This window comes from Melozone crissalis, unplaced genomic scaffold (genome assembly GCF_028551555.1).
Source record: "Melozone crissalis strain CALT ecotype California unplaced genomic scaffold, PUWL_Pcris_2 ptg000075l_1, whole genome shotgun sequence".
Lineage (NCBI taxonomy): Eukaryota > Metazoa > Chordata > Aves > Passeriformes > Passerellidae > Melozone > Melozone crissalis.
The window spans coordinates 1,299,385-1,323,242 of record NW_026535852.1 but is presented as its reverse complement, the minus strand read 5'-3'; the positions used below and the strand labels follow the sequence as shown (position 1 = coordinate 1,323,242).

General features: G+C 40.8%; 1 protein-coding gene across 1 annotated transcript in view; it reads right to left on the bottom strand.

Moving 5' to 3' along the window:
- Positions 1-23,858, bottom strand: part of DSCAM (DS cell adhesion molecule) — a 467,981-nt gene that overhangs the window by 22,512 nt on the left and 421,611 nt on the right. Inside the window, exons 28-31 of the mRNA XM_054290027.1 lie at positions 17,033-17,063; positions 10,135-10,250; positions 7,545-7,694; positions 2,917-3,114 (exon numbers count right to left, since the gene is read on the bottom strand). Coding sequence (XP_054146002.1) covers positions 2,917-3,114; positions 7,545-7,694; positions 10,135-10,250; positions 17,033-17,063 — 495 coding nt within the window. The remainder of the gene's footprint in view (positions 1-2,916; positions 3,115-7,544; positions 7,695-10,134; positions 10,251-17,032; positions 17,064-23,858) is intronic.

Below are 23,858 nucleotides of genomic sequence, written 5' to 3'. Positions count from 1 at the left end.
ATGTTTCATCACAAGATCTGTGCAATTTCAGACATTGTTGGTGATGTTCAATAAACAGGCACAGTGTAATAGCTAATTCATAAAAATGGACCTCCTGCAGCAGCCAGAGGCAAGCGTGTCATTATTGCAAATCTTTATCTTTTTTATTGTGTGCCTGCACCCCTGCATCAGTTTTCATTGTGCACAAAGAATGATACTCCTGCCACTTTTAAACACGACCATCCATTATTTAAAATGACAACTACTTCTGCTCTAACTTGCTTAAGATTTGGAGCTGACCAGAACTTAACAGGGTTTCATTTGATTTTTCTTTCTTTTTGCTTTTTATTTCTTTTTTTTCTTTCCACCCACAGGAAACATCATTCTGTTTTTCACATTTGATTTGCACAGCAGACCTCAGTGATGTCTCCCCATATTTCTGGTCAGCTGGAAACTCCCAGGAGGCAGCAGCTGACCAGTGCCACGGAGCAGTGCGTGTGAATATCGTGGTCATGCAAAGGTCACAGCTTCATCCATTGAAGCTCAGGACCTGCAGCTTCCCATCTCCCATGCCAAGAGGGAGAATATTCCAGAACCAATCTGCCTCAACACCTACTTTGATGGAAGTTTATCCAAGCCCAGGGTGAACTTTATGAAACTTCTTGGACTTCATGAATACAGATTGATCAGGAAATTTCTAATGGCCTCTGGTTAGAACATCAGAACTCGGTCACAGCTATGAAATGCTGCCAGGCATTTCTCCTAAGCTCAAAAGCTGCTGCTTTGTAAGCCTGGAATTGTTTTGATAAGTGCTAAATTCTGCCAAATATCAACTGCATCAACCAGCTCCTGAAATCTGAACTCCAGATTGGAGAAGTGATCAAATGTGCACATTAGCTCAATTGATTCCTGAACACATAATTTGGCTACATATGTTTATTTGAAAGTTTTAAACTTCTGAAGCACTTAAATTAAATGGACTCTAGTCTTTTCCCAGAAACCAACTGGTGTAATAGAGCTGCTTTCTGGCACAAGAAAAGCTTCCTTGATCTAAAGCTTGCTATCCCTCACATAAATCACTGTGAGCTCAAAGGTAGACACAGAGTAGAAAAGTAGGCTTGTTAAAATATAGATTATAAAGTCTGTTTACATAATTGGATGTAGTTTATCTACTAAACCACACAGTAAATTTAATTTCTACACCCTTTGCCACACATAGTGGAAAATATCCTTGGGTGACAACAGGTTGGAACATATCCAAATGCACCTGCAATCTGAAGTGTCTACAGAAAGAGTTTCTGAGAGGAGATTTTCTATTTATATTTAGATTTGTATATTTAATAACCTTAAAATTTTATGATTATTCTACCTGAAGGTTGCCAGCTGACTGGAGGAATCCAGTGACTGCCATAACCCCATGGAGAAAACATGGGGGTTTAAGAGGGTGAATTATGAAACACTGAGAAAGGCTGTAAATCACTAAATATGAGTGAGGTCAGATACTTGTTCTCATACAGAAAACAAATCAGTCATATTGGTTTTTATGGTGAAAAGCCACTCACATCCACTGCTTTGTAGCTCTAACACATCATGAACACCTTTCTCCTAAAATCACGAGAGACAATTGGCAATTCCTTCTGAGGAAGCCAGAGCAAGCCTGGCTTCACTTTGGTTAGACTTCCCTTTGAGAAATATGTTACCTTTATTCTTTTTTAACCTTTATTATATTTACTTCATGATTGATCTTCTAGTTAATAATTTAATAATTTATTTGCCTTTTCAGCATAGGACAGTGGAGAAAGCTTTTTTTTTTCCAGTTGCATTTATGATGTGAAGGCATCAAGAAGACACGAGGGCTGCAGGCAGAATATGTGTTCAGTGTCCCTCCATTTGTCTTCTAGAGGAATAAACCCCATGCTGTTCCCCAGGGAAGTCCTGGCCAGCTGCTACAGAATTCAGTGGTATGAATGGATTTTTACTTGGACTCTAATTCCAGAGTTTTCTTTTTTTTTTTTTTTTCCCTCTTCTCTTTCCCACTGAGAGTGACAAACAGGAAATACAAAAAATACTAACCTGAAGGTTGTTTATGACTCAAGGATATTCTTGCTGATAAATATTGTCCATTCCTAGTCAAATTCTCTTACTTTTGCTTTTTGGTTCAGGAAGCTAAGTTAAATTTACCACCTTCTCTTCTAAAGAATGTGTGTGGAATGGGGAACCAGAGGCACAATATTTGTTGTCATTATCACTACAAGCATTTTTGGCATCCCTCATAAATAACCTACAGAAAAATCCATCCCAGGAAGGGAAGAACAACAACACCTGAGCTCCAAAGAAGGCACACCCAGGAACAGAACAGGTGGCACAGGCTGCCCACACAGGAGGTGGAGATCCCACCCTTGGGGACATTCAGAATCCATTTGGGAATGTTCCTGAGCCAGCAGCCCTTGCTGACCCTGCTTTCAGCAGAGGGGCTGGACTGACCAGTGCCCAGGTGTCCCTCTGACCTCAACCTCTGCTCCTGTGATTTGGGAGGATCCTGTCAGCAATGGAAATGCCAGGGGATGTTGGGATCCTGTCAGCAATGGGAATGCCAGCAGCTGTGGAATCCTGTCAGCAATGGGAACACCAGGAGCTGCTGGGATCCTGTCAGCAATGGGAATGAGCAGCTATGGGATCCTGTCAGCAATGGGAATGAGCAGCAGTGGGATCCTGTCAGAATGGAATGCCAGGGGATGCTGGGATCCTGTCAGCAATGGGAGTGAGCAGCTGAGGGATCCTGTCAGCAACGGGAATGAGCAGCTGCTGGGATCCTGTCAGAATGGAATGCCAGCAGCTGCTGTGGGATCCTGTCAGCAATGGGAATGAGCAGCTGAGGGATCCTGTCAGCAATGGGATACAGCAGCTGCAGTCCGTGTGTCCCTGCCCTGTCCGTACCTGTGTCCTGCGAGGGGCTGACGCTGTAGCTGTCACTTTCCTTGTCCACGGACCCTGCTGGCCTGGGCGTGGGCAGCCTCCAGTCCGTGGTGAGGGTGTGGGCTGAGATGGTGGGGTGGGGTCTGTTGAGGGTCCACTGGCTGGCGTAGCGGTTGCGCGCGGTGGGGCCGGTCTTGGCGCTCCTCCTCGTGGTGGGATCTGTGGGGGATGGCACAGAGGGGTGGGAAGGAAACCAGCCCTGTCAGAATCACAGAATGTCCTGAGCTGCAAGGGACCCACAGGGTTCATCCAGTCCAAGCCCTGGCCCTGCACAGACCACCAACAATCCCACCCTGGGTGATTCTGGAGCGGTGTCCAAACACTCCTGGAGCTCTGGCAGCCTCAGGGCCATGCCCATTCATCCAACACCTCTGGGTGAAGAAAATCCACCTTCTCTTAAAATCCAACCCAATCCTTCCCTGACACAGCTCCAAACGTTTCACAGAATCACAGAATAATGAGGTTGGAAGAGACCTCTAGGATCATCGAGTCCAACCCATGTCCTAACACCTCAACCAGACTATAGCACCAAGTACCATGTCCAGTCTTTTTTTAACACATCCAGATATGATGGTGATGGTGATTCTACCACCACCCTGGGAAGAGCATTCCAGTACTTTACTATTCTTTAAGTGAAATTTTTTTTCCTGATTTCCAACCTATACCTTCCCTTCCTTGTGTCCTGTCCCTGATCAGCAGAGAGATCAGTGCCTGGCCCTTCACTTTCCCTTCCAGAAGGGCATGGCCACTGAAATAATTTTTGTTAATAAAACCCAAACTCAAGACATTCTTTCTGGGGGAAAAAAAAATGAAGTGTTAGTGCTGATCATTACCAAACTGCTGATGCTTTTCTAGAACTACTCTCTTTCTAATGAAACTCTACATTTTATCAAGGGTGGAACTGAAGAGCTGAAGGCCCAATCATTCTTCCATTGACACATTCATTAGCCCTTTACTCCAAGACAAGCAGTTCTCCAGCACCAAAACCACTCTGAGAATTGAAAGAGCACAAGGCAAGTAGATCTGGTCAGGGATTTCACACCACACCTCAAGTGAAGTGCAAATTATCATCATAGATGTGCCCACAGAAACACTCTGCACCTCCTGTCAGTTTTGAAATAGATGTGCTCAGAAATGTGGGGCTATAATTCCCTCTTCTGGACACACTGTTCTATATAACAGTATTGATCAGCTACAGATTTCCTATTTTAACAAGTGGCCAAGACATAAACCATAAGCTGTAATAGTGCCATCAGAGTTTCACTGGGAACAGGTTCATAAAGATTTGACTGCTTTGGAACAATTAGTAAATTAATACAATTTCTCAAACTTAAAAAATCATCTGCTACTGGTTTAAGGTCAGCAATGTTGTACTTTTTAAATTAACTTAGAGATAATATAGTGACCAAGATTGTAAAAGCAAACTATGTGCCAAAATTGACCTCCTTGAACTTATTAATAAATGAGTTCTGCCCTGAAAGTGAGTCTAACAAAGCAAGGGCAAGAGAAAAATCATTATGTGGCAAACAGAGAATTACTACATCAGCACTGAAGGATTTCTCTTCAAAGCTTCTGAAAGGATATCACTAACAATAGAAAGGGTGTTAGAAATGAAAAATTCAAATCTATTCAAAATGTTCTTTGACATTCAAATGGTGAAGTTGTCAGTCTTTGAGGTAAGAGACTTTAGCAGAAGAAATGGAAAGAAAAAGCAATACCCAGATAATGACTCTGAGCACGGGTTCTGCCTAAGCATTCCCAGTGAGAATTTGTATTCTGCTGCTTCAAAGAAACAAGGCATTTATTTACAAACAATGGTCTGATCCTTCTCCTTTTTTTTTTTCCCCTACAGCAGTGGAAAATTTAGAATGTGGAGCCACTGATAGTTGATCCTCCTGGTAGTGCAGCACACAGCTGCCTCACATGGACAACATCCCAATCCATGCTCAGTGTGGCACAAACCCACACTTGGGAATGTGGCACGTGGCTGTGGTGAGGCCAGGAGTGAGCCTCATTCAAAGGAGAATGTGGCAATCCATAAAATCAGAGGGTTTTGGAAAGCTGCAAAAGGCAGGCCTCAGAGACAGCAGAACTGTGATTAGAGCTAAGCAGTAGCCATGAGATTGGTCAGCAGAAAAATTATGTAAGAAGTAGAAAAGCAAGGACAAATAGAACAATGGTCTGTGTATTAACACTTGTCTAGAATAACTCCCTGAGCTTCAGAAATGTATATCTACTGAGATATTAGGAAGTTTGAAGCTTAATAATGGAGCTCTGTGCATTGTGTTTTAAGGCTTACAAGCAGGTGTTGTATTTGAAATAAGCAAGCATTGTTTAACCACAGGTACTTAGAATGGAACTACTGTCAATGTGCTTTTGCTTTGTGTGATTGGTCAGAAAACTTTTAAAGTAAGTTGTAACATTAAGTTCTAAGTCTGCTGCCTGAGATGTGAGCTGATGGCATCTTCCCATTGTCATAACCATGGAATGAGGCTGATGCTGATGGCTCAAGATGTGTTCCTAGCAGTCTCACCCTATTTGTAATTTGTACATAGCCCCCAGCCGGTGATGAAGAACGTGGAGAACAGGAGAGTGCTGGTGAGAACAGCTCCTGGCACAGTGGGGGCTGCCTGCTCTGGAGAAGAGAAGGTTTGGAGAAATGCCATCAATGTATGGAAATACCTGAGGGGCAAGAGGACAAGAGAGGACAAGAGCCAAGTTTCTGTCAGTGGTGCCCAGTGAGAAGACCAAGGGCAATGGCCACAAGGAGAAACCTGGGAGCTTCATCCTGAACATCAGGAAAGACTTTAATGTGAGGGAGACTGAGCCCTGGCACAGGCTGCCCACACAGGAGGTGCAGTTCTCATCCTTGGGGCCATTCAGAAGCCATCTGGGGAAGCTCCTGAGCTTAGGATCTGTGTCCAGCCCTTGCTGACCCTGCTTTCAGCAGAGGGGCTGGACTGACCAGTGCCTAGATGTCCCTCTGGACCTCAACCTCTGATCCTGTGACTTGGGAGGGTCCTGTCAGCAATGGGAATGAGCTGGGAGAGCCTCTGGCAGCCCACAGGAGTTCAGTCCATGTCCTGATGAGCAGGACTGAGCTGTGCAGCACAGGCACAGCAATCCCAGAGCTGGCAGTGGGATGGACACACAGCTGGTGCCCTGGTTGTGCCAGCTCTGCTGTCAAACACACCTGGAGAGAGCTGAGCTCAGCAAGGCAAAGGTTCACAGAGCAACTCTTCCATAAATCAATAAATAAGGACAAGAGAAGGACTTCAAATATGCTGTAAAGGAATATTTGTCACTCAGTGAATGTGAGTGGGCTCAGACAGGAGGGTCCAGAACCTCTGAGCCACCCAGCTGGGCTCTGCTCTCCTCTTCACAGCACAAGTGGTGGCTCTGGACAAAATCCCATCACCCAGCCTGCAGCAAAGCTGGATTAGTTCCTTAAATCCAGAGAACATTACCTGCAAGTCTTTGACCCAGCCCTGTGCACTGCTGCAATCAGATCTGCGCTGCTTAATAAAAGTGCTGGTGGATTTTTATTTCCAAGCAGGGCTGGACACAGATCATATTCTTACACATGAGTTAAATCCACATTTAATTTGAAGAAATTCTCTCCCTGGCTGCAGAGGAATCAAGAACTGCACACAAAGAGGCATTAGAAAGGAAGGTGCTATAAAATTCTGTGTTATGACACAGGAATGGGGTTTTGGGGTGATGCCTCTTTCCTTATTAGAAAATCTAATCCTCAAGGAATGACCTGAAAAAATATGAAAGGGCTAAAAGAGCAGCAAGGCCAGGACTAGAACACCTCTTGTTTAAAAGATTGTGGTGGAAATGGATTTTTCAAATTATCTGCATTCTAGCAAGTTCATTAAGCTCAACAAGTAAATTCTGAAACAATCAGGGGATAGAAATAATCTAAGAGATTTCATAAATTGAACACTGCAGTGAACTACATTTTGGCAAAATTTCTAACTCATAGTTAATCATTCAACTTAGTATTTTTTTACCCATTTACATAGATATGGAACATATTCATGAGAGGAATGAGAAAAATGGATTGCATCGGTATATTAATTTATGATAGTATTTTAATCACTAGGAGAACAACTTGGCATGAATATATCTGGGAAAAGTAATTTACCATAATAACTAAAGCCAGAAATACAACTTTTTCAGAAAAAGTAATAATGAGAATTGCTTTTTTTTTAGCCTGATAGAGAGGTAAGAGGAAAGTTGCTTTTGAAATACAATAAAGATTGATCACAGAGGAAAAAAAAAAGTGCATTACACACTAAAAGCCATTAAGGTAATTTACCCAATAAATTCTGGAAATTAAAATCTAGCATGCATTTGCTTTAATGAAGGCCAGGTATGAATTATTTCAAATTACACCTCCATTTCAGATGCATATGCAATTTCCCCCATATTGAATCACTAAGTGCAATAGTTTAAAAAATGTCCTCTGCTGACCTAAAAAGATTTCTCTCCACTCTCAGACAGAAAGATGAGGATGCAAATACAGGAGCAGAGTATTAATTTTGTTACAGCTTTCTCAAAAATCTATTTTTTGATGTGCTTACTTGTTCCTGGCCGGGCATCAGAGACATCCACCAGTGGCCCTGTGGCTTGTGACACTGACTGGTAATGGACAGTGTGGGTGACAGTCAGGGACTTCTGCTTGGATGTCTCTCCAAAGTCAGCATCAGTGAGCAGGACCGTGGATCTGTCATCTGTAAGTGGGGAAATAATCAGAGAATGAGCACAGAATGTTGGGTTTGACTCCATCAGAGCTTTGCAGAGTCCCCAGGCGTCCACAGCCCAGGGACACCATGGGCAGAGCAGCTCCCTGTCACTGTCACAGTTTCTGTGATCACCAGGATTTCTTCTCCTGGGAAGCTGAGAAGCCTCAGAAAATAATGAAAACAATAATTGTCTGATTGCTTTGGAATGTGATCTGGAGATCATTTACCATCAGGTGCCAATCTTTGATTGGTTCCATGTGAATTGTTTTTAATTGATGACCAATCACAGCCAGCTGTGTTGGACCCTCTGAGTCAGTCACAAGTTATTACTCATTCTTGTTAAGGCTTCTGATGTATCCTTTCTCTTTCTTTACTATAGTTTTAGTATAGCATAATTATAATGTAATATAATATAATATAATATAATATAATATAATATAATATAATATAATATAACATATAACATATAACATATAACATATAACATATCAGCCTTCTGAGAACACAGAGTCAGATTCTCATCTCTCACCTTGTCCTGGGGACCCTCACAAACACCACAGTTGGTCACCCTGAATGTATGGCATTGATCACCCCTTTGTGGAGTTGAAGGACAGCTCCCTAATCTCTGCAGAGCCCAGGGGGTTTTGAAGGGAGGGAGACTCTGGGTTTAAACTCAAATCCCATACAAAACAAAAAAATAACCTTTCCTGGAGCACTAACCTTTCCTGCTGTGTGGTTCTGCTTCTATTCCTTCCCTGTGGGGTAGGATATATTCACCAAATTCCTACACAGACCTTTATCACTGCAGTGCTATACAGCACTTGCTTCTTTTTTTAATTTTTTTTTCCAGCTGTGATCTCTGTATCATTATTTTGTTTTTTGCTCCAAGGAAGAATTTGGTCCACTTGATCATGGATGGTTTAATAGCAATAAATCTTTCACTGCCTTTGTGCTTGCAGAACAGCTATTTGGTGTGCTATCAGACTTTCTTTTGCATTCTTTGCAGTCTTTTTATCCATTCAGGACTGCAAGAAAAGCCTCAAGGATTTCCTGCTGGGCTGTGCTATATAGTTTTGTAATGTGTTCTAAGGAACTGGCAGCAGCAGGACTTCTGCACATTTACTAGTCAGCAGAGGTTGATCCACTTCTTTTGAGCATTCCTGGTTTTTGTTTTGGATTTTTATTTTTTTTAACTTGACAAGACACCATTTGGGTGAACAGTTCTGCACAATAACAGAACACACATTTTTTACCCAAAGAAGGCTATAAATAGAATAACATTAGGAATCAAATCACTCTATCTCTGGCAAAAGATGAGCTCTTATTCAGGTTGGGAATAAAGCCTCTTGGCAGCAAACTCTGTCAAACCCTGCCAAAATCCCTGCTTATTCTGGGTGGAAGCTGCCTCTTAGCAGGGCCCTGATGGCATTGCTGCAGTTCAGGCTCTCAGAGAATTTCCACTGGAACCCCCCCTGCTCAGCAGCTGCCACTCAGAAGTGAAAGCTGTCTTTGGGACGAAGCCTGGCACAAAGGGCAGCCTTTGGGGAGCTCAAATAATAATTTTAGAAAGTCTGTAGGTCTCCTTTTCAAACCAGGAGGTGCAGAGATGCTGCTCTCAGTTTCCTGACTTTTCTCTGGCCACACCATCCCTGGATGCTGTTACGTTGTTCTTTTATACAGATTTTTTATCCAAAAAATGTAAAGTTAGGAGCAAAGGTCAGTCAGGAATCATAGTGTGTGCTCATACAGTCACGACATTTGAGCACAGTGTGTGCTCATACAGGCTGCACTTCTATTCTGAGTTTCCAGTATTTTTAAATTATTTGGGAATAAAAAAAAAACAAACACCAAACAATTCTATTTCTCGTGACACTTCAGTTAAGTGCCAGCCCCATGAGAAATCTTGTTCTCTGTAACATCAAACAGTTTAGATTTGGATTTTACATGGATACACAGAAGCTGAAAACTGATCAAAACGTTGAAATATCATGTGCTATGAACAGGTGGATATAGTATGCAACATGTAAGTTTTAAAAGTTAGCTGTAGCAAATCTTTAGCTACTGAGAGTGCAGTTTCAGAATTTCATTTTCCCTTTAAGTAATGTCAGTGATCCAACTGCCTAGGCAGAGCCAAATGAGAAATCAGAATGAAAATCATAAAACTGCCAGTCCTCAATTCCATTTTCTTCAAGAAACTCTTTCCAACAGTTTCATTTTCCTAATGCCCTGCATTATTTTAGATCCTATACTGAGATTACTTTTAGTGGGAAATGACTCAAAGGGGAGGGAAAATAAACCCAGTTCAGTTTTCAAATGACTTTGTAGCTCTTTTCTCTTGATGTGTGCAGCAGGGAAAAGGTGTGGAGAAAAGGAATTCCACCTAAAAGAACCTGTTACATTAACCAGGGGGAAAAAATCTCAGATTTACCAATGGTCTCCATGGTGTCCCTCTCCTCTATCAGCAGCTGGGCTCTGGGAATGTCTATGTGCATCCTCAGTGTTTGCTGCTGCTTGTTAAGTGTGTCTGATGTCCTGGTGTTCTTGCTGAAAACAAAAGAGAAGTGAGGACATTAACAGTCAGCCTAAATGAAAAGATATTTGCAAACTTCCTCATTTTCAATCTGTCCAGCTCAAAAACAACAATGTGACCATAATCAGCAGAAACCACTCATACATTTGATTTTGCCCTCTTCAGAACAATTGTATTAATTTATTGCACGTGGCATGAATGCGCAGTGTGAAGAGATGTGGTCTGTCCTCCATTAGCAGGAACCTGAGAATTTCACACAGTTTTCTTCAAGGGCTGTCATATAATGAAATTAATAAAAACACTTTGGAAGATGGATCTTTCCCTCCTCATTAATCTGAATAAAGCAACAAGCAGCTGATCAAACAGGTTGGTGGGAAAATGATGTCTTGAGTAATTTCTAATTGTTTTTTTATCTTTTCATTATTTTTAATTAGCTAAGTTTCAAATATCAATTCCACTGATAAATGAAAAAGCAAATTAATAACTAGGCATACTATTAATAGATTGCATAAAATAAATAAAGGCTTTAGTCCCATTGATGTTCCAAGACAAAAATTGCAAGTCTTGTTTACATTTGTGGATTATGTCTAATTGATTGATGCAATAATCTAAAAAAGAACATAAACCAATTATTTTATCATCATGCAAATTGAAACAATTTCATTTTGAAGTTTGTGTACCAGAAAATGACTTCTTAAATGAGCTGTCTACCAAAAGCAAATGAAAATGGATGGTAAAACCAAGTGCCACAGTCATTTCTAGCACAGAGCTTGCACCAAAAAAACCTTCAGATTGCATTAAACAGGAACATTTTGCCCTTTTAGATGTAATTAATCTCTGGATGAAATGAAATATTTGCAAATACTTCATGCAGGGAGGCTGTGGAGAGTTGAGACAAATCAGCCAGCAGCGTGATCCAGGTGCTCAGGCTTCAAAGAGCTGTAAGATCCAAGTGGAGGCTCATTTTCTCATTTTCTAGTGTAAAATAGCTGCAGATCACTCACTTTAATTCTGCTTTGGCAGTGAATTATTGCTGTTAATGGAATCAGCAGAGGACTGTTAAAGGGATAAGCTCAGTTCTTCTGAGAGCACAGGAGATTAATCCACGTGTGATGAGCCCACATCTCCAGGAAATTTGTGTTAACTTCCTGCTGTGCCTCCACATCAGCAAGCCCTGATTGCCTCAGGTTTGGACATTCTCCTAGAGACTCTTTTTGGAGGAATTTTGTAGCCATGGGCTCAGTGGTTCTGTTCCAAATCCAAGGGTGAGATCCTCAAGGCACCTGGGAGCACCTCTCTGATTTTCACCTCGAGGTTTCCCTGCTGTTGTGGTCCCCAACACCATTAACACCATCTATACATCCCAAATTTAATGTCTCTCTTCTCCTGGGTGATTAGATGGTGCTGTTCCCATCACATCCACATGGATATTTGAAATACATTCAAACAGGCCACAACTGGTGCCTCATTCAATCATCAAGGGAGCAAACTTTTCTCCATATATAATCAGAGGAGAATGGTCATCACAGGGTATTACTAAAAAACATAAATTTTCAAAGACATGTAGTATTGTCAAATGCAGGTAAATTCCACACTGGTATTCTCTAAGTCTCTGCATGGAGTGGATGCTACTCAAGTTGCTGAAATGTTAAGAGAATCAGACAGAAATATTTTATCTGCATGCCAAATATGCTTGGATACAGGTCCTTGGGAAGTTGGACTGCTCTGGGCTTGCCCAAAGTTGTAGAGCAAATGTATAGCACCTGTTCCAGTGCCTTACTGCCCTCTGAGTAAAGATTATTTTCCTAATATTTAATCTGAACCTGCCTTCTTTCAGTTTAAAGAAGGAAACTGATTTCTTTTAATGTCCAATTTCAATAAACAAGTAGTTACAGGGCACACAGAGTCAGATACATCTGTGCAGTCCATAAGTGAGTCTGGGAAATGCATCCCTGCACCCCTCTGCACCCACTGGGGATGCAGGAGGCAGGAATGGGATCAGACTCCTGCTCAGAGAATGCAGATCTCAGAATGCCAGAGCTCTTCAGCAGGATGAATGCTCTGTATTTCCATTATTAGAAAGTACTCAACCAACACTGGAAGCATTGTTTGGACCACAGGGAGCAGGAGCAGAGTTTTCCCCAGATTTGCAGTTTCACTGCTCACCTGACAAGAGAGAATTCCCAATCCCAACCCTGGCTCCAGGGACAGCTCCATGCAAAATAAGTGGGAGGTTTTTCAAGCCAGAACTGGAACTCAGGCCTCTCTCTATTCAGGAATATTCCCTGCTATTCTTGAGAGCTATTCCTTGCTTTGTGGGCTGCCTCTCCTTCTCCTTGCTGAGCTAATTAATTCCCCTGCATGCAGCAGTGACACGGGGTGTCCAAACACAGCACAGGCAGCTGGCAGAAGCAAGGGGGTTGTTGCTGATTAGGATGCTGTCTCATTCTGGCTCAGGGAATTTGGAATCCATTTTTTTTTTTTTTTTTGCAGACCACAACAGCTCAGCTTTCAAGTTATAAAATCTTAAAGTGCCAACAGCAATGAAGAGCCTCTAGGGCTTGGAAACGGGGCAAAGAAGGTTTCACTTTTGAAGCTTCCTAAACTAAATTCAGGCAAAAATATTTTAATGGTCTGGTGGGTGAGGAGTCCAATGATTAATTCTTTAAAGGGATAAAATGTATCTTTTATTTTTATTTTTAAATATTTACAGACATAAAATCCCCAAACATAAGCATGTGGGTTTTTTTCTTTTTTTTTTTAAATTTATCAGACCTTGTAAGGATCTGTGTATAATAGAATTAATTCCCTCTGGTTCAAAGAACCTCTGAGCTCCAAATCTTTAGGCACTGGGAGCCTGTCAGGAGACTGGGGCACAGAATCACAGAATCATGGCTTGGGTTGGAAAAGACCTTTAAGATCATCTCATCCCAACCTTATGCCATGGGCAGGGACACCTCCCACTATCCCAGGATGCTCCAAGCCCTGTCCAGCCTGGCCTTGGGCACTTCCAGGCAGGAAGGATCCACAACTTCTCTGCACAACATGTTCCAGTGCCTCACTGCCCTCTGAGTAAAGAATTTCTTCTTAATATTTAATTAAACCTCCCCTCTTTCAGTTTAAAACTCTTGCCTGTCATGGACATATTTTATGAAAAATCCTTTGCCGGGATCTTTTTTTCCTGAGAAGCTGAGAGGCCTCAGAAATGAAATGTAAACATTGATTATCTGCTGCTGTGGAATGCAACAGGTGCATCTGTGATTGGTCTCATGGGGTTGTTTTTAATTAATGGCCAAAGTCCAGCTGTCTCGAACTCTCTGATTAGTCACAAGGTTTTATTATTCCATTCCTTTCCTTTCAAGCCTTCTGATGAAATCCTCTTCTTTTATTCCTTTAGTATAGTTTTAATCTATAATTTTCTTTTAATATAATATATATCATGAAATAATAAATCAGCCTTCTGAAACATGGAGTCAAGATTCTCATCTCCTCCCACGTCCTGGGACCCCAGTGAACACCACCACACTTGTCCCTTTTCCTGTCACTGTCTGCCCATATTAAAAGTCCCTCTTCTTTTCCTAAACTCCTTCCAGGAATGCCTCAATGAGATCTCCTCAAAGATTTCTCCATTCTGAAGAACCCCTCAGTATTCTCATTAATTTTCTGTATTCTTTTACTCTGCTCAAGTTCCTGCTTTTGTCACTATTTAAAACATGTATTTGGGCAGGTATTTGGTCTGAGTGCAGCTTTTATGTTGTGTCTGTGGATAAAAATGCCTTTTCCAGAGAAAGTACATTGTACAGGGCATTTTGAAAGAGTCCACAGTTTGTTGTAAAAACATATGGGAAACTAAATCAGAATATTTGGGGATAAAAGATTCTTCACCTTGTGTTCAAAATTTTAAAATTCAGTGAATGGCTAAACAGATTCACAGTGAACTGTTACAAAAAGTGTGGCTGGACTGATGCTTTCACCCAAAATAAACATAAAAAAGCTGTGCTTATCCAACAGCAGGGTTTTTATTTGTGAATGTGAGGTATCAACAATGAGTTGTGCAATTCCCATTAAACTGCTGACTTATCCTGCTCCACAGACATTTGACTTACACAGCCAAAGCCAGGGACTCTCAAAGCAAAGACTAAAGCTCTGTTTTTAATCCTCTTTACACATACTCATGAAAATCTCCTCAAAGGGAAAGATACACAGAGCTCTCTCCAGGCCTCACACCTTCCTGCCAAGCAGGGAATCATCTTGTCTGCCCTCTCCCCAAATGCCCCCTTTCTTGATGGTTTTATCATAGCAGATTTTGGTGAAATCATAAAAATAAAATATAAAAGATAAAAAGATATAAATACAATATATAAAATATAAAAGTATATTTATATTTATATACAAATATATAAATATATATTTTTATTAAATATATAAATATATAAATATATAAAATATAAAGATAAAAAGGCTTTATCATATGTGACTGTTGTTTTGGAGAGGGCTTATAATAATTTGATTATTCACATGCTACATCTTCAGGAACATCTGTTGTTTGTTGGTAGCTCAGGTTTTGGTTGAATTTATTTCACAGATTTGTCACAAATGAGAGTTCCCAGTTCTGGCACGTCTGTAAATATAAGTCTATATCCCCCATTTCCTCTGAAGTTCTGATTTAATAGATATTTGCCTTTGTTCAAACTTTTAGAAACGAAATATAAAATATGCCTATGAGATAAAACCAGGATTATTTGTTAATAAATCAGATGAGAGGAACTGGTTTGATGACCATGTTTCAATGCTGGGGAAAGGAAAAGCCAAATGAAATGGTGGCAGGTGAGTTGCCTGGAAAAACATCTCTGAACCAAGGACTGAGAGGGGACCTGGTTGCTCCCTGAGTACATCAGGCAGGGAGGACAAAAATTCCTGAATTTGGTAACCATCAGCAAAGGAAAAAGTGGGTAAAATCTGGGCACTTCTGAGGGAAGCTGGGTGAAGTTTTCTAAGGAAAATTTCACCAAAAACCAGTCAGAGGAGTGAGGCTGTGAAATGGCCTTGCAGAAGTGGTGGCAAGGCCTGTGAAGCCAGCCAGGGCTGGGGCAGAGCATTCCAGCAGAGGCTCTGGGTGGCTGCCACTGGGACTGAAAGTCTCCATGCAGGGGTTTCAGCTGCTTCCTGCTGGTTTTTTTTTAGTGTGATGCCTCAGGTTTTTGCTTTTCTATTTTTCACGTTCTGTGCTGCTTTAGTCTGTGGGTCTGGGCTTCATATCAGGGGATGGTGAGCTCTGTGCACAGAGCAGGGAGACAAAACAATTCCTGCTCCAGCTGGGCACCAAGGACAAATGACCCAAATCTCAGCCCAGGAGCACAAACCCCGTGGGCTGGAGAGAGAAAAACAAGCAGGGTGGGACTGCCTGGGCTAAAGCTGGAATGGGACAATGAACTGCAAGGTGCAAATGGAGCAGAACTGATCCCAGGGACAGACCCCGTGCCCGGCCATGGGGTCCACGGCCATTTTGGGACCATTTTGGTTCATCTTGGGTTCATCTTGGGATCATTTTGAGTTCATCTTGGGTTCATTTAGGATCATTTTGGGTTAATCTTGGGTTCATTTTGGACCATTTTAGTTCATCTTGGGTGCAGCCCTGGCTGGGCTCTTGTGCTGCCCAAGGTGGATCCTGGAGATCTTTTCATAAATCCCTGCTTTATTCTGTAACTCAGTTCAGCCTCTGCTCTAGGTCAGCCTTCACAAGGCATCAAGGGAACAGATTTGCTGTGAGTGCTGATCTGTGCTGTCTTCTGAGGCACCAGACACCACCAGGGCAAATGTTTCCAAAGCTGCTGAACCCCACAATTTGCTGCCAGGGGCAGCCAGGGAAGGGGATGACCTGGACTGCATGACCAGTCCTGTTAACATCACTGGGTTTATTCAGATATGATGGCATAGAGCTGAATTTACACCCAACCCATCTGTCACCATCTCTTTGCTGAGTTTATTCTCACAATAGAAGTGAAATTTATCACGGGTGAGAAAGTTTGGTTTGTGTGGTGAAATATCTATGACATTCTCAAATTTGTTGCTGGAATATAAAATATATTTTCTAGCAACCCCAAATTCATTTGAACTCAAAAATAATCCCTTGGCAATCCCAGTTTCAAATATATGCAGCGGTTCTAAAGTTCAATATTTTCCCTAGACAAAACAATAAACATTGAAGTTATGAAATTTCCATCTTTGAAAGAATTGTGGTGCCAGAATAGTCATTATGATGCAATTCAACAACTGAATTAGATTTCTGAATGCTGAGCTGATGGAACAGAAGTGAAAAATAATAAATGGATTTACCTGCTCTTTTATACCTTTGGGTATAGGCAGCTAACAACAGTGAATTACATAAACAGAGCTGCAAAGTTTAGAGATATTCACAGCCGGAAATTTATTGCCTTTAATCAGATGATCCCTGAGGTGCAATTACTTTGATACATATTATGAAAATGTTTTTCAGAGTGGGATGAATGTCCAAATGGACCTACATAGCTTCTATGAATTAATCTCACACAAGTTATTGGGTTTTTTTTATAATTTTAGCTCCTCACATTATCCACAAAGTGTTTTCTTTCTCTTCTGTCTGACCATCAGTGCATCACAGTTCTAACAGACAGACAAAAGGTGTGTTTTGGAAAAGGGTATAGGAATAAAAAGTTTACTTCTCCATTTGTCCCTCTAAAAATTCTGAAATATGATACTATAATTGACAGACCTTTTTCAATTAAAAATAATACAATAAAATTCAATTTGTTCTTACCTCATAAGCATTTCAGCCAAACTCTTTGCATCTAGAAGAAAACAGAAGAAATGTCATCACAAATGAAAACCTATTTGAGAGATGCATTATTAACAAGCAATCTGAATCAGCCACGTGTAACACCACAGTTGTTTCCAGATCAATGGCAAGAATAAAAGTGTCTCCAAGTTTCTACTTCTGCTGAAATTGCATTTCTACCCCAAACAATCCTGTTTAGTTCCTCAGTAGTACCAAAGATGGTAAGAGAAATGTAAGTTACCATTGGCTTAACTAGAAAAAAGCTACATAAACATATTAGAAATAGGAACAATTTAACAAATAATGAGGATCTCAGTTCTTTCATGCTATGGGTAGAAATGAACAGGTGAGGGAAGAAGAAAAGGCAAGAAAATAGCTCGAGACCATGGCAAGGGGCTTAAAGACCTTGGCACAAAGTCAAAAACACCTGTGCCTTTGATTTTAGCCCATGGAAACAATTACCAACTTTGTGTGAAAATTTACAAACTACAAAAGTTTGAATAAAATAATAATTAATTTGTCACAGAGTAAAAAAGTAAAATTTTAGGGATTTAGAATGGAGGTTCAAGAAGCAAGATAAAAGAATCTTAAAAGAATCTAAGTGTGTCCTGTCCTTCTTCTTCTTGTCCTCCATCTTCTGCTGTGATGGTGGCACTTTTAGATAAGTTTAAAGTAAAGACAGACTGTCTAACATAGGTAATAAGTATTAGAAAATTATTACAAATAAAATACACGTAGTTCTTAATATAAAAAACTAACACCACTCCAAAAATGAAGAGTGTGCCGCAAACCGACCTGCCAAACAAACCTCAGCAAGTCAGGAAAAGAATATAACAGATAAAGAAAAATAAACAACCTTAAAAAACCAGAGCCAAAAAATCTTGACTTCTCTTGAACTTTCAATCTTGACTCACAGAGTTTGAAAAAAAAACTTTTTAATACCTCGAAAGCCATTTCAAACACACAAAACCTGAAAGATGAGCAGGTGTCAACCTGTCCATTCCAAACCAGATGTGAGCAAGGGAGGGCTCCAAGGAGTCAAATTAGAATCACAGGATCCCTGAGGTTGGAAAAGACCTCCAGGAGTCCCAGCTGTGCCTGATTCCCACCCTGTCCCCAGCCCAGAGCACTCAGTGCCACCTCCAGGGGACACCTGCAGGGATGGGCACTGCAAAGCTCCCTGGGCAGCCCCTGCCAAGGCCTGAGCTCCCTTTCCATGGGCAAATTCCTGCTGCTGTCCAAGCTGAACCTTCCCTGGCAAAAACGTGCTAGGTTGCATTCAGATATGAATATTTTCCCACTAGCAATAATTCAAAATACTGCTGGGTCTTCAGAGTATGGGTACACATGAAACAGAGGATGGTTCATTCCCACATGGATCAGCCCTGCAAAATAAGACACTGCTGAAGGAAAAACATTCCTCTTGTTCTTGTCATTGCTGCTGTTATTAGCAGAGAATCCTTTGGGGCTATAATTATTTCAATACTTAGTTCAAAAGGCAGAGTTGAAGTTTGGATTTTCAGGTAGGCTTCTGTAAAACTTGATCAACATAATACACGAATTTCTGTGGTATCATCCAGCAAAAACAGGCAGCTCTGCTTTGTTCTCCTGCAGTCTGCTGCTAAACAAACTCACTCTAAATGCTGATTCCCAAGTCCTTAAGTTTATCACACAGCAACAAAGCAGCCTTTTGTGCAACCAAGTGAAGCAAATCTGAGAAGAAAGCAATTCCAAGTTCTAAGTCTTCAAACAACTCTTATATGGAAGTTTACATTTCTTCTTTTATCTGCTTCTTGTAAATCTATCAGCACCTGCCAAGACATTTATTGAATTTATCTTTGTTTTCTCCATCCTACCTTTTTTATTCCTCAATCACCTTTTAGGTCTGCAACACCTACAACAATTTCCTTACTTGTGATCCTATTAAATATCCTGCCTTTAAAATGCAAAGGATGCGGGCAGAAACAAACAAATCTTAACACATTTCTACAGTTTGTGTTGTACTCATTTTTAAAAGGAATGGACAGAGGGCTCTTTTTATTCATTAAAAAATCTCAGCAAAACCCCTTTTATCCACTTTTCTGAATTGTATTTATCTGACACTATGCTAGCTTGCCTGTCTTAAGCTTTATTCCTCACCTACCACTGGAGAAGCTGGAATTCTGTGCTCCCTCTAGCTCTGTTTGCTCCACTGCTTCATTTTTAACCTTCCTCCATCCCTTTCCAGCACAAAGCATGGAAGATTCATGGTGGAGGGAAGAATGGTTTATCTGGGGTGCCTCATCTAAAACAAACATTTATTTTGGGCACTCAGAATTCCTATTTTTCACCTGGGATGAGATTTTCTTTGCCATTAACACCTGGAAGTGGCAGTGCCTAATAGATGACAATATCTCTGTCATCAGTCATAAACCAAAAGACCAACACTGCTGCTCCCAAAGGAGTTTTGTTACTGACTTCCAAAAACCCAGGAAGGGACAAATTCCTTCAGAAGAATACAAAAGAAGCCAAACAAACACAACACAATGATAATAATGACACTGGTTGCAAGTAATGGGGTTGTTTTTAGCAAATTTTATGATGCTTTTTGCTATTCCAGCAGCACCAGGATCATGAAGACCCTGTGCACACATTCTCCCTCTGGCACACATAATCAGGGTGGTTTAATATGCAAATATTGTTTTCATTCAGCCAACAGCTTTTTGAAGCAATTGCTGCCTCCTTAAGTGAAGTCTGTGGGTATTTGTGCAAGGAATTCACAACTCAAGGAAAGCAGAAGGGACAAAGCTGAAAATTATTACAATGTATTCAGTTTGCTTTTCATGATTTTTTTATCATGTTTAAACGGCAAACAATCTCCCTCAGATGTTCTGAGGTGCTGCCCAGCACACAGATGATTTCTATGTTGGACCTGGAGAAAAATTCACAAAATTCATGCACGTGGCACAGAAGTTCTTGTTAACACATGTTGATCCTTGGTTAAAGAGATGCACAGGAGACTGTGCACCTGCAGTAAAAATAACACGAGACACCAGCAAGACAATGCAATGTGTCCAAAGCTGAATGAGGAAGTACTGAAGGGAAAAAACTCAATCAGCTGACTTTAAATGTGTTAATTATCCAAGCAGGGTGAGCAGAACTGCTGGAGTTAATGATGGGCACACAGGTTGGTGTGGGATGGGACAGAAACAAAGCTGGCAGGAATAAGAAGGGCTCCTCTGTATCCATCAAACCAAAATCCAGAAGCCTAAAAGTGAATGTCAAGGAATCATGGAATGGGTTTGGATGGAAGGCACCTTAAATAACATCTCATCCCATCATCCCACCCCTGCCATGGCAGGGACACCTCCCACTGTCCCAGGCTGCTCCCAGCCCCAGTGTCCAACCTGGCCCAGGGATCCAGGGGCAGCCACAGCTGCTCTGGGAATTCTATTTCAGCTTCTTCCCACCTTCCCAGGGAACAATTTCTTCCTAATATCTGATCTGAACCTGAAAAATGTTCAGTGTGGAGCCATTCCCTGTGTGCTGTCCCTGCATCCCCTGGCCATTGTCTCTCTCCAGCTTTCCTGGGGCTCCTCCAGGCCCTGCAAGGCCGCCCTGAGCTCAGCCCAAAGCTTCTCCTGTGCAGGTGAGCAATGCCAGCTGTGCCAGCCTTTCCTGCCAGCAGAGCTGCTCCATCCCTCTGCTCATCCTGGAGCCTCCTCTGGGCTCTCTGCAGCAGCTCCAGCTCCTCCCTGCGCTGGGACCCACTACAACAACATCATGTGTCCAAAACATCAGCTCCAGAAATGTCATTGTCACAAGCCAATAATCAGAGATTTTAATGTGATTTTCCTGCATTTTTCAGAGATTTTTCCAGAGATTTTTATCTGCTTTTCCTGCTTTCCCTTTTGATCAGCTGATTGATGATACTTTCTAAAACAATCCAGCATCCCTGGCTGTGTCCCATCACCTCCCAGTTATGAGGTGATAAAAGCAGGGCTTGGGAAGGGGTGATAGAGGGAAGGAGATGATCTCTGCTCCAGCCAAGCATCACTTCAGTAAAAAAGCCAAAGCCATCACTTTTCTTTGCTGGCACAGCCACCTTTAAAATTCTTAACACACTTTGCCCCCTGGGAAATCAGGGACAGTGATGGAGTTTTAAATTGCATCCTGCCACTCCTGAACTATCACGCCATGCTGATCCTTTCTGCTTGCGCTAAGGTGAATTGGATTCCAAAACAAAGGGAAAACCATTCCAGGAGCAGCAGAGCTGGGTTAATGGCCAGAAGGAGCATTAAACCACCAGGCTTTCCTTTGAGAATATCTGCTGAACTCCTGAATTTGTGACCTTTTTGTGGGACCTGGCTGGTGGAACAACGAAACTGGGCAAAAATCAGGGTTTTGCTGAGAAATCTGTTTTCTTTATAAAGGGGGAAGAAAAATGTTTAATTGTTCCTACATCCAGACAAGTGGATCAAGAATGGAGAGGCTGCTGTTCTTCAACAGAAATGGGAACTCAAACCCCTTGTCCATAAGCAGGGATACAAATGTTTGCATGCAGAGCACACTGCAAATAAATCTGCAATTCCCTCTCCTCTTTGTCAAACAGGTTCAAAAAAACCACATCTGCAGCCACAAAAACAAGAGTTACACCTGTAATTTGCACAAATTATTTTAGAAGGTCCCACTGTGGAGATTATTTTTCTGATGTAGACTAGAGGAAATCCTGATTTAGGAAAAAAGAATATTGTACCTCAAAGAAACCCCACCAGTTCATACAAACCAAGTGATAATGTGATATTTCCCTTTCAAAAATTGTATAAATTTAATCACAACAAATACTAGAGTAAACCATTTATTTTTTAGTTAGGACTTCAGAAAACATGCACACATTTGTTTTAGAGAACTTAGTAACGAGTTCTCTGGAATACCAATTGTCAGGAAAGCTTTTAGAACATAAAGTTTCTGCTCCAGAAGACCAGAAAATTGTCAAACATGGGATCAGTCTTCAAAAAGAATGAGCAAAAAAATTCTGAATTACCGAAGTCCTATCAGTCTGATCTTGGCAATGCACAAAATAATATTAAAAAAGAATTGAGTGAAGCTTAATGAAATGAATTAAAAGGATAATTGAGGCCAATCAATACAGACTTGTGGTCAAGCAGCCATGTCAAACAAAGTGGATTTTTTAAAAATGAGATTAAAATTTGCTGAGAATTAATGACATTGAAAAAAAATCTCCCTGGAATATGATTAAACCACAGTAAAATATCATATTTCTGTTTCCCTAAAACAAAGTTTCAGTAACTCAAACTATTTTAACAGAAAGTAGCATGATGCAAAAATTAACACAGCAGCTATTTAAAAAGGATTTCAACATATTCAGACCACAATTTGAATTATTATTCAATATTTTTTTGTGTGTGGGACATTTATCAGTGGTCTGGAGTAAATAAAACAATATCTGATAAAAGTTTGACAATGATACACGAATTTGGTAGCTAAAATATAAGGAAAGTGCCAGATCACTAAGAAAACAATTTGGATCATGAAGTCATACATCAAGATCCAAAAAAAGGGCTCTACAACCTGGGGAATATTTTCCTGTTGCAGAGCCATCAGAGAACTGGCAAATGATCTCAATGGATAAAATGTTAAAGATGTAAATGATGGGAAAACTAGAGAGGAAAATTAAAATGTATTCATCTGTTTCATTTACCAATTAAAGCATTAAGAAATGAATTGGTTACCACCATGTGGAAAGGATATCCTTGGAGACTGAAAATGATACAAAAAAAACTTCTGTGCTGTAGAGAAGACAGGACCAGATGGGATGTGGAGCTGTAGTGTGACAAATTCAGCTAAGTGAGACACAACTTCTACAGAAATGGTACTTAAATACTGATTTCTTTTATCGAAAGTACTGATAACATCTTTTCCACTGCCTGTGTTTAAGTGAAGCTCTGATATTTTTCTAAATTCCTCATTTCTGAGAGGAAATAGTTCTGAAAATTTTTATTTTATGCAAAAGCCATCCTGGTCAGTGATCATCATCCTTCCTCAAGGGACTGTAAATCAAGATTCTATGAATATTTGTAAATTAACCATGAAAAAATAATGTGCAGAAACGTCACTTTCTAGAGCCAAAGGGCTTGAGATGTCCTGCTCATTACTGGATGGAATTCCACAGCATTTCTAAGAAGATAACACTTTCTTTTTCTTTACCACACTTTTTTAAATTAAAAAACCCAAAACTGGGAAGGTAAATGGCTTATAAAGTTTTGAAGAAAAAGTGATTATACAAGCTAAAGCATCCAGATGTCCTGATTTCCAGGGCTGTGTATGAACCATAAGGTTGGTTGTCCTTCTTTATATATGAATTTGTCCATGCCCTCTGTCTTTTTTTAAACTCCAAAATATTGTTACCAAGAACAAAATTAGACCCAAAAGAGAGAGAAGTAGGAAGGTCAGAAGGAAAACATAGTGTTGGCCCTGTTTTTAATAGGTACCATGATCACATTTTGGTTAAAATACAAATAACTAATCTATTTGGTGGCTCCTTGAAGAGATTAGGCTTATTTTTTGCAGATGATAAATTGTTTTACTAATTATTCAGGTTTGGATTTGAAAGGATTTTCCTGAATACCTTCAGGAAATGCCCAAAATACCTTTTGCCAATGCAAAAGCTACAGGGCAGCAGTGTCAGACTGCAAGGGTCAAAAACTTGGCTGTGGCTCAGCCAGGGGTTTTTGCTAGAAAAATGATAAAGCTGAATGAATTCACAGATCTAAATCTTATTCACATAACAAACAACTGAATCTGAATA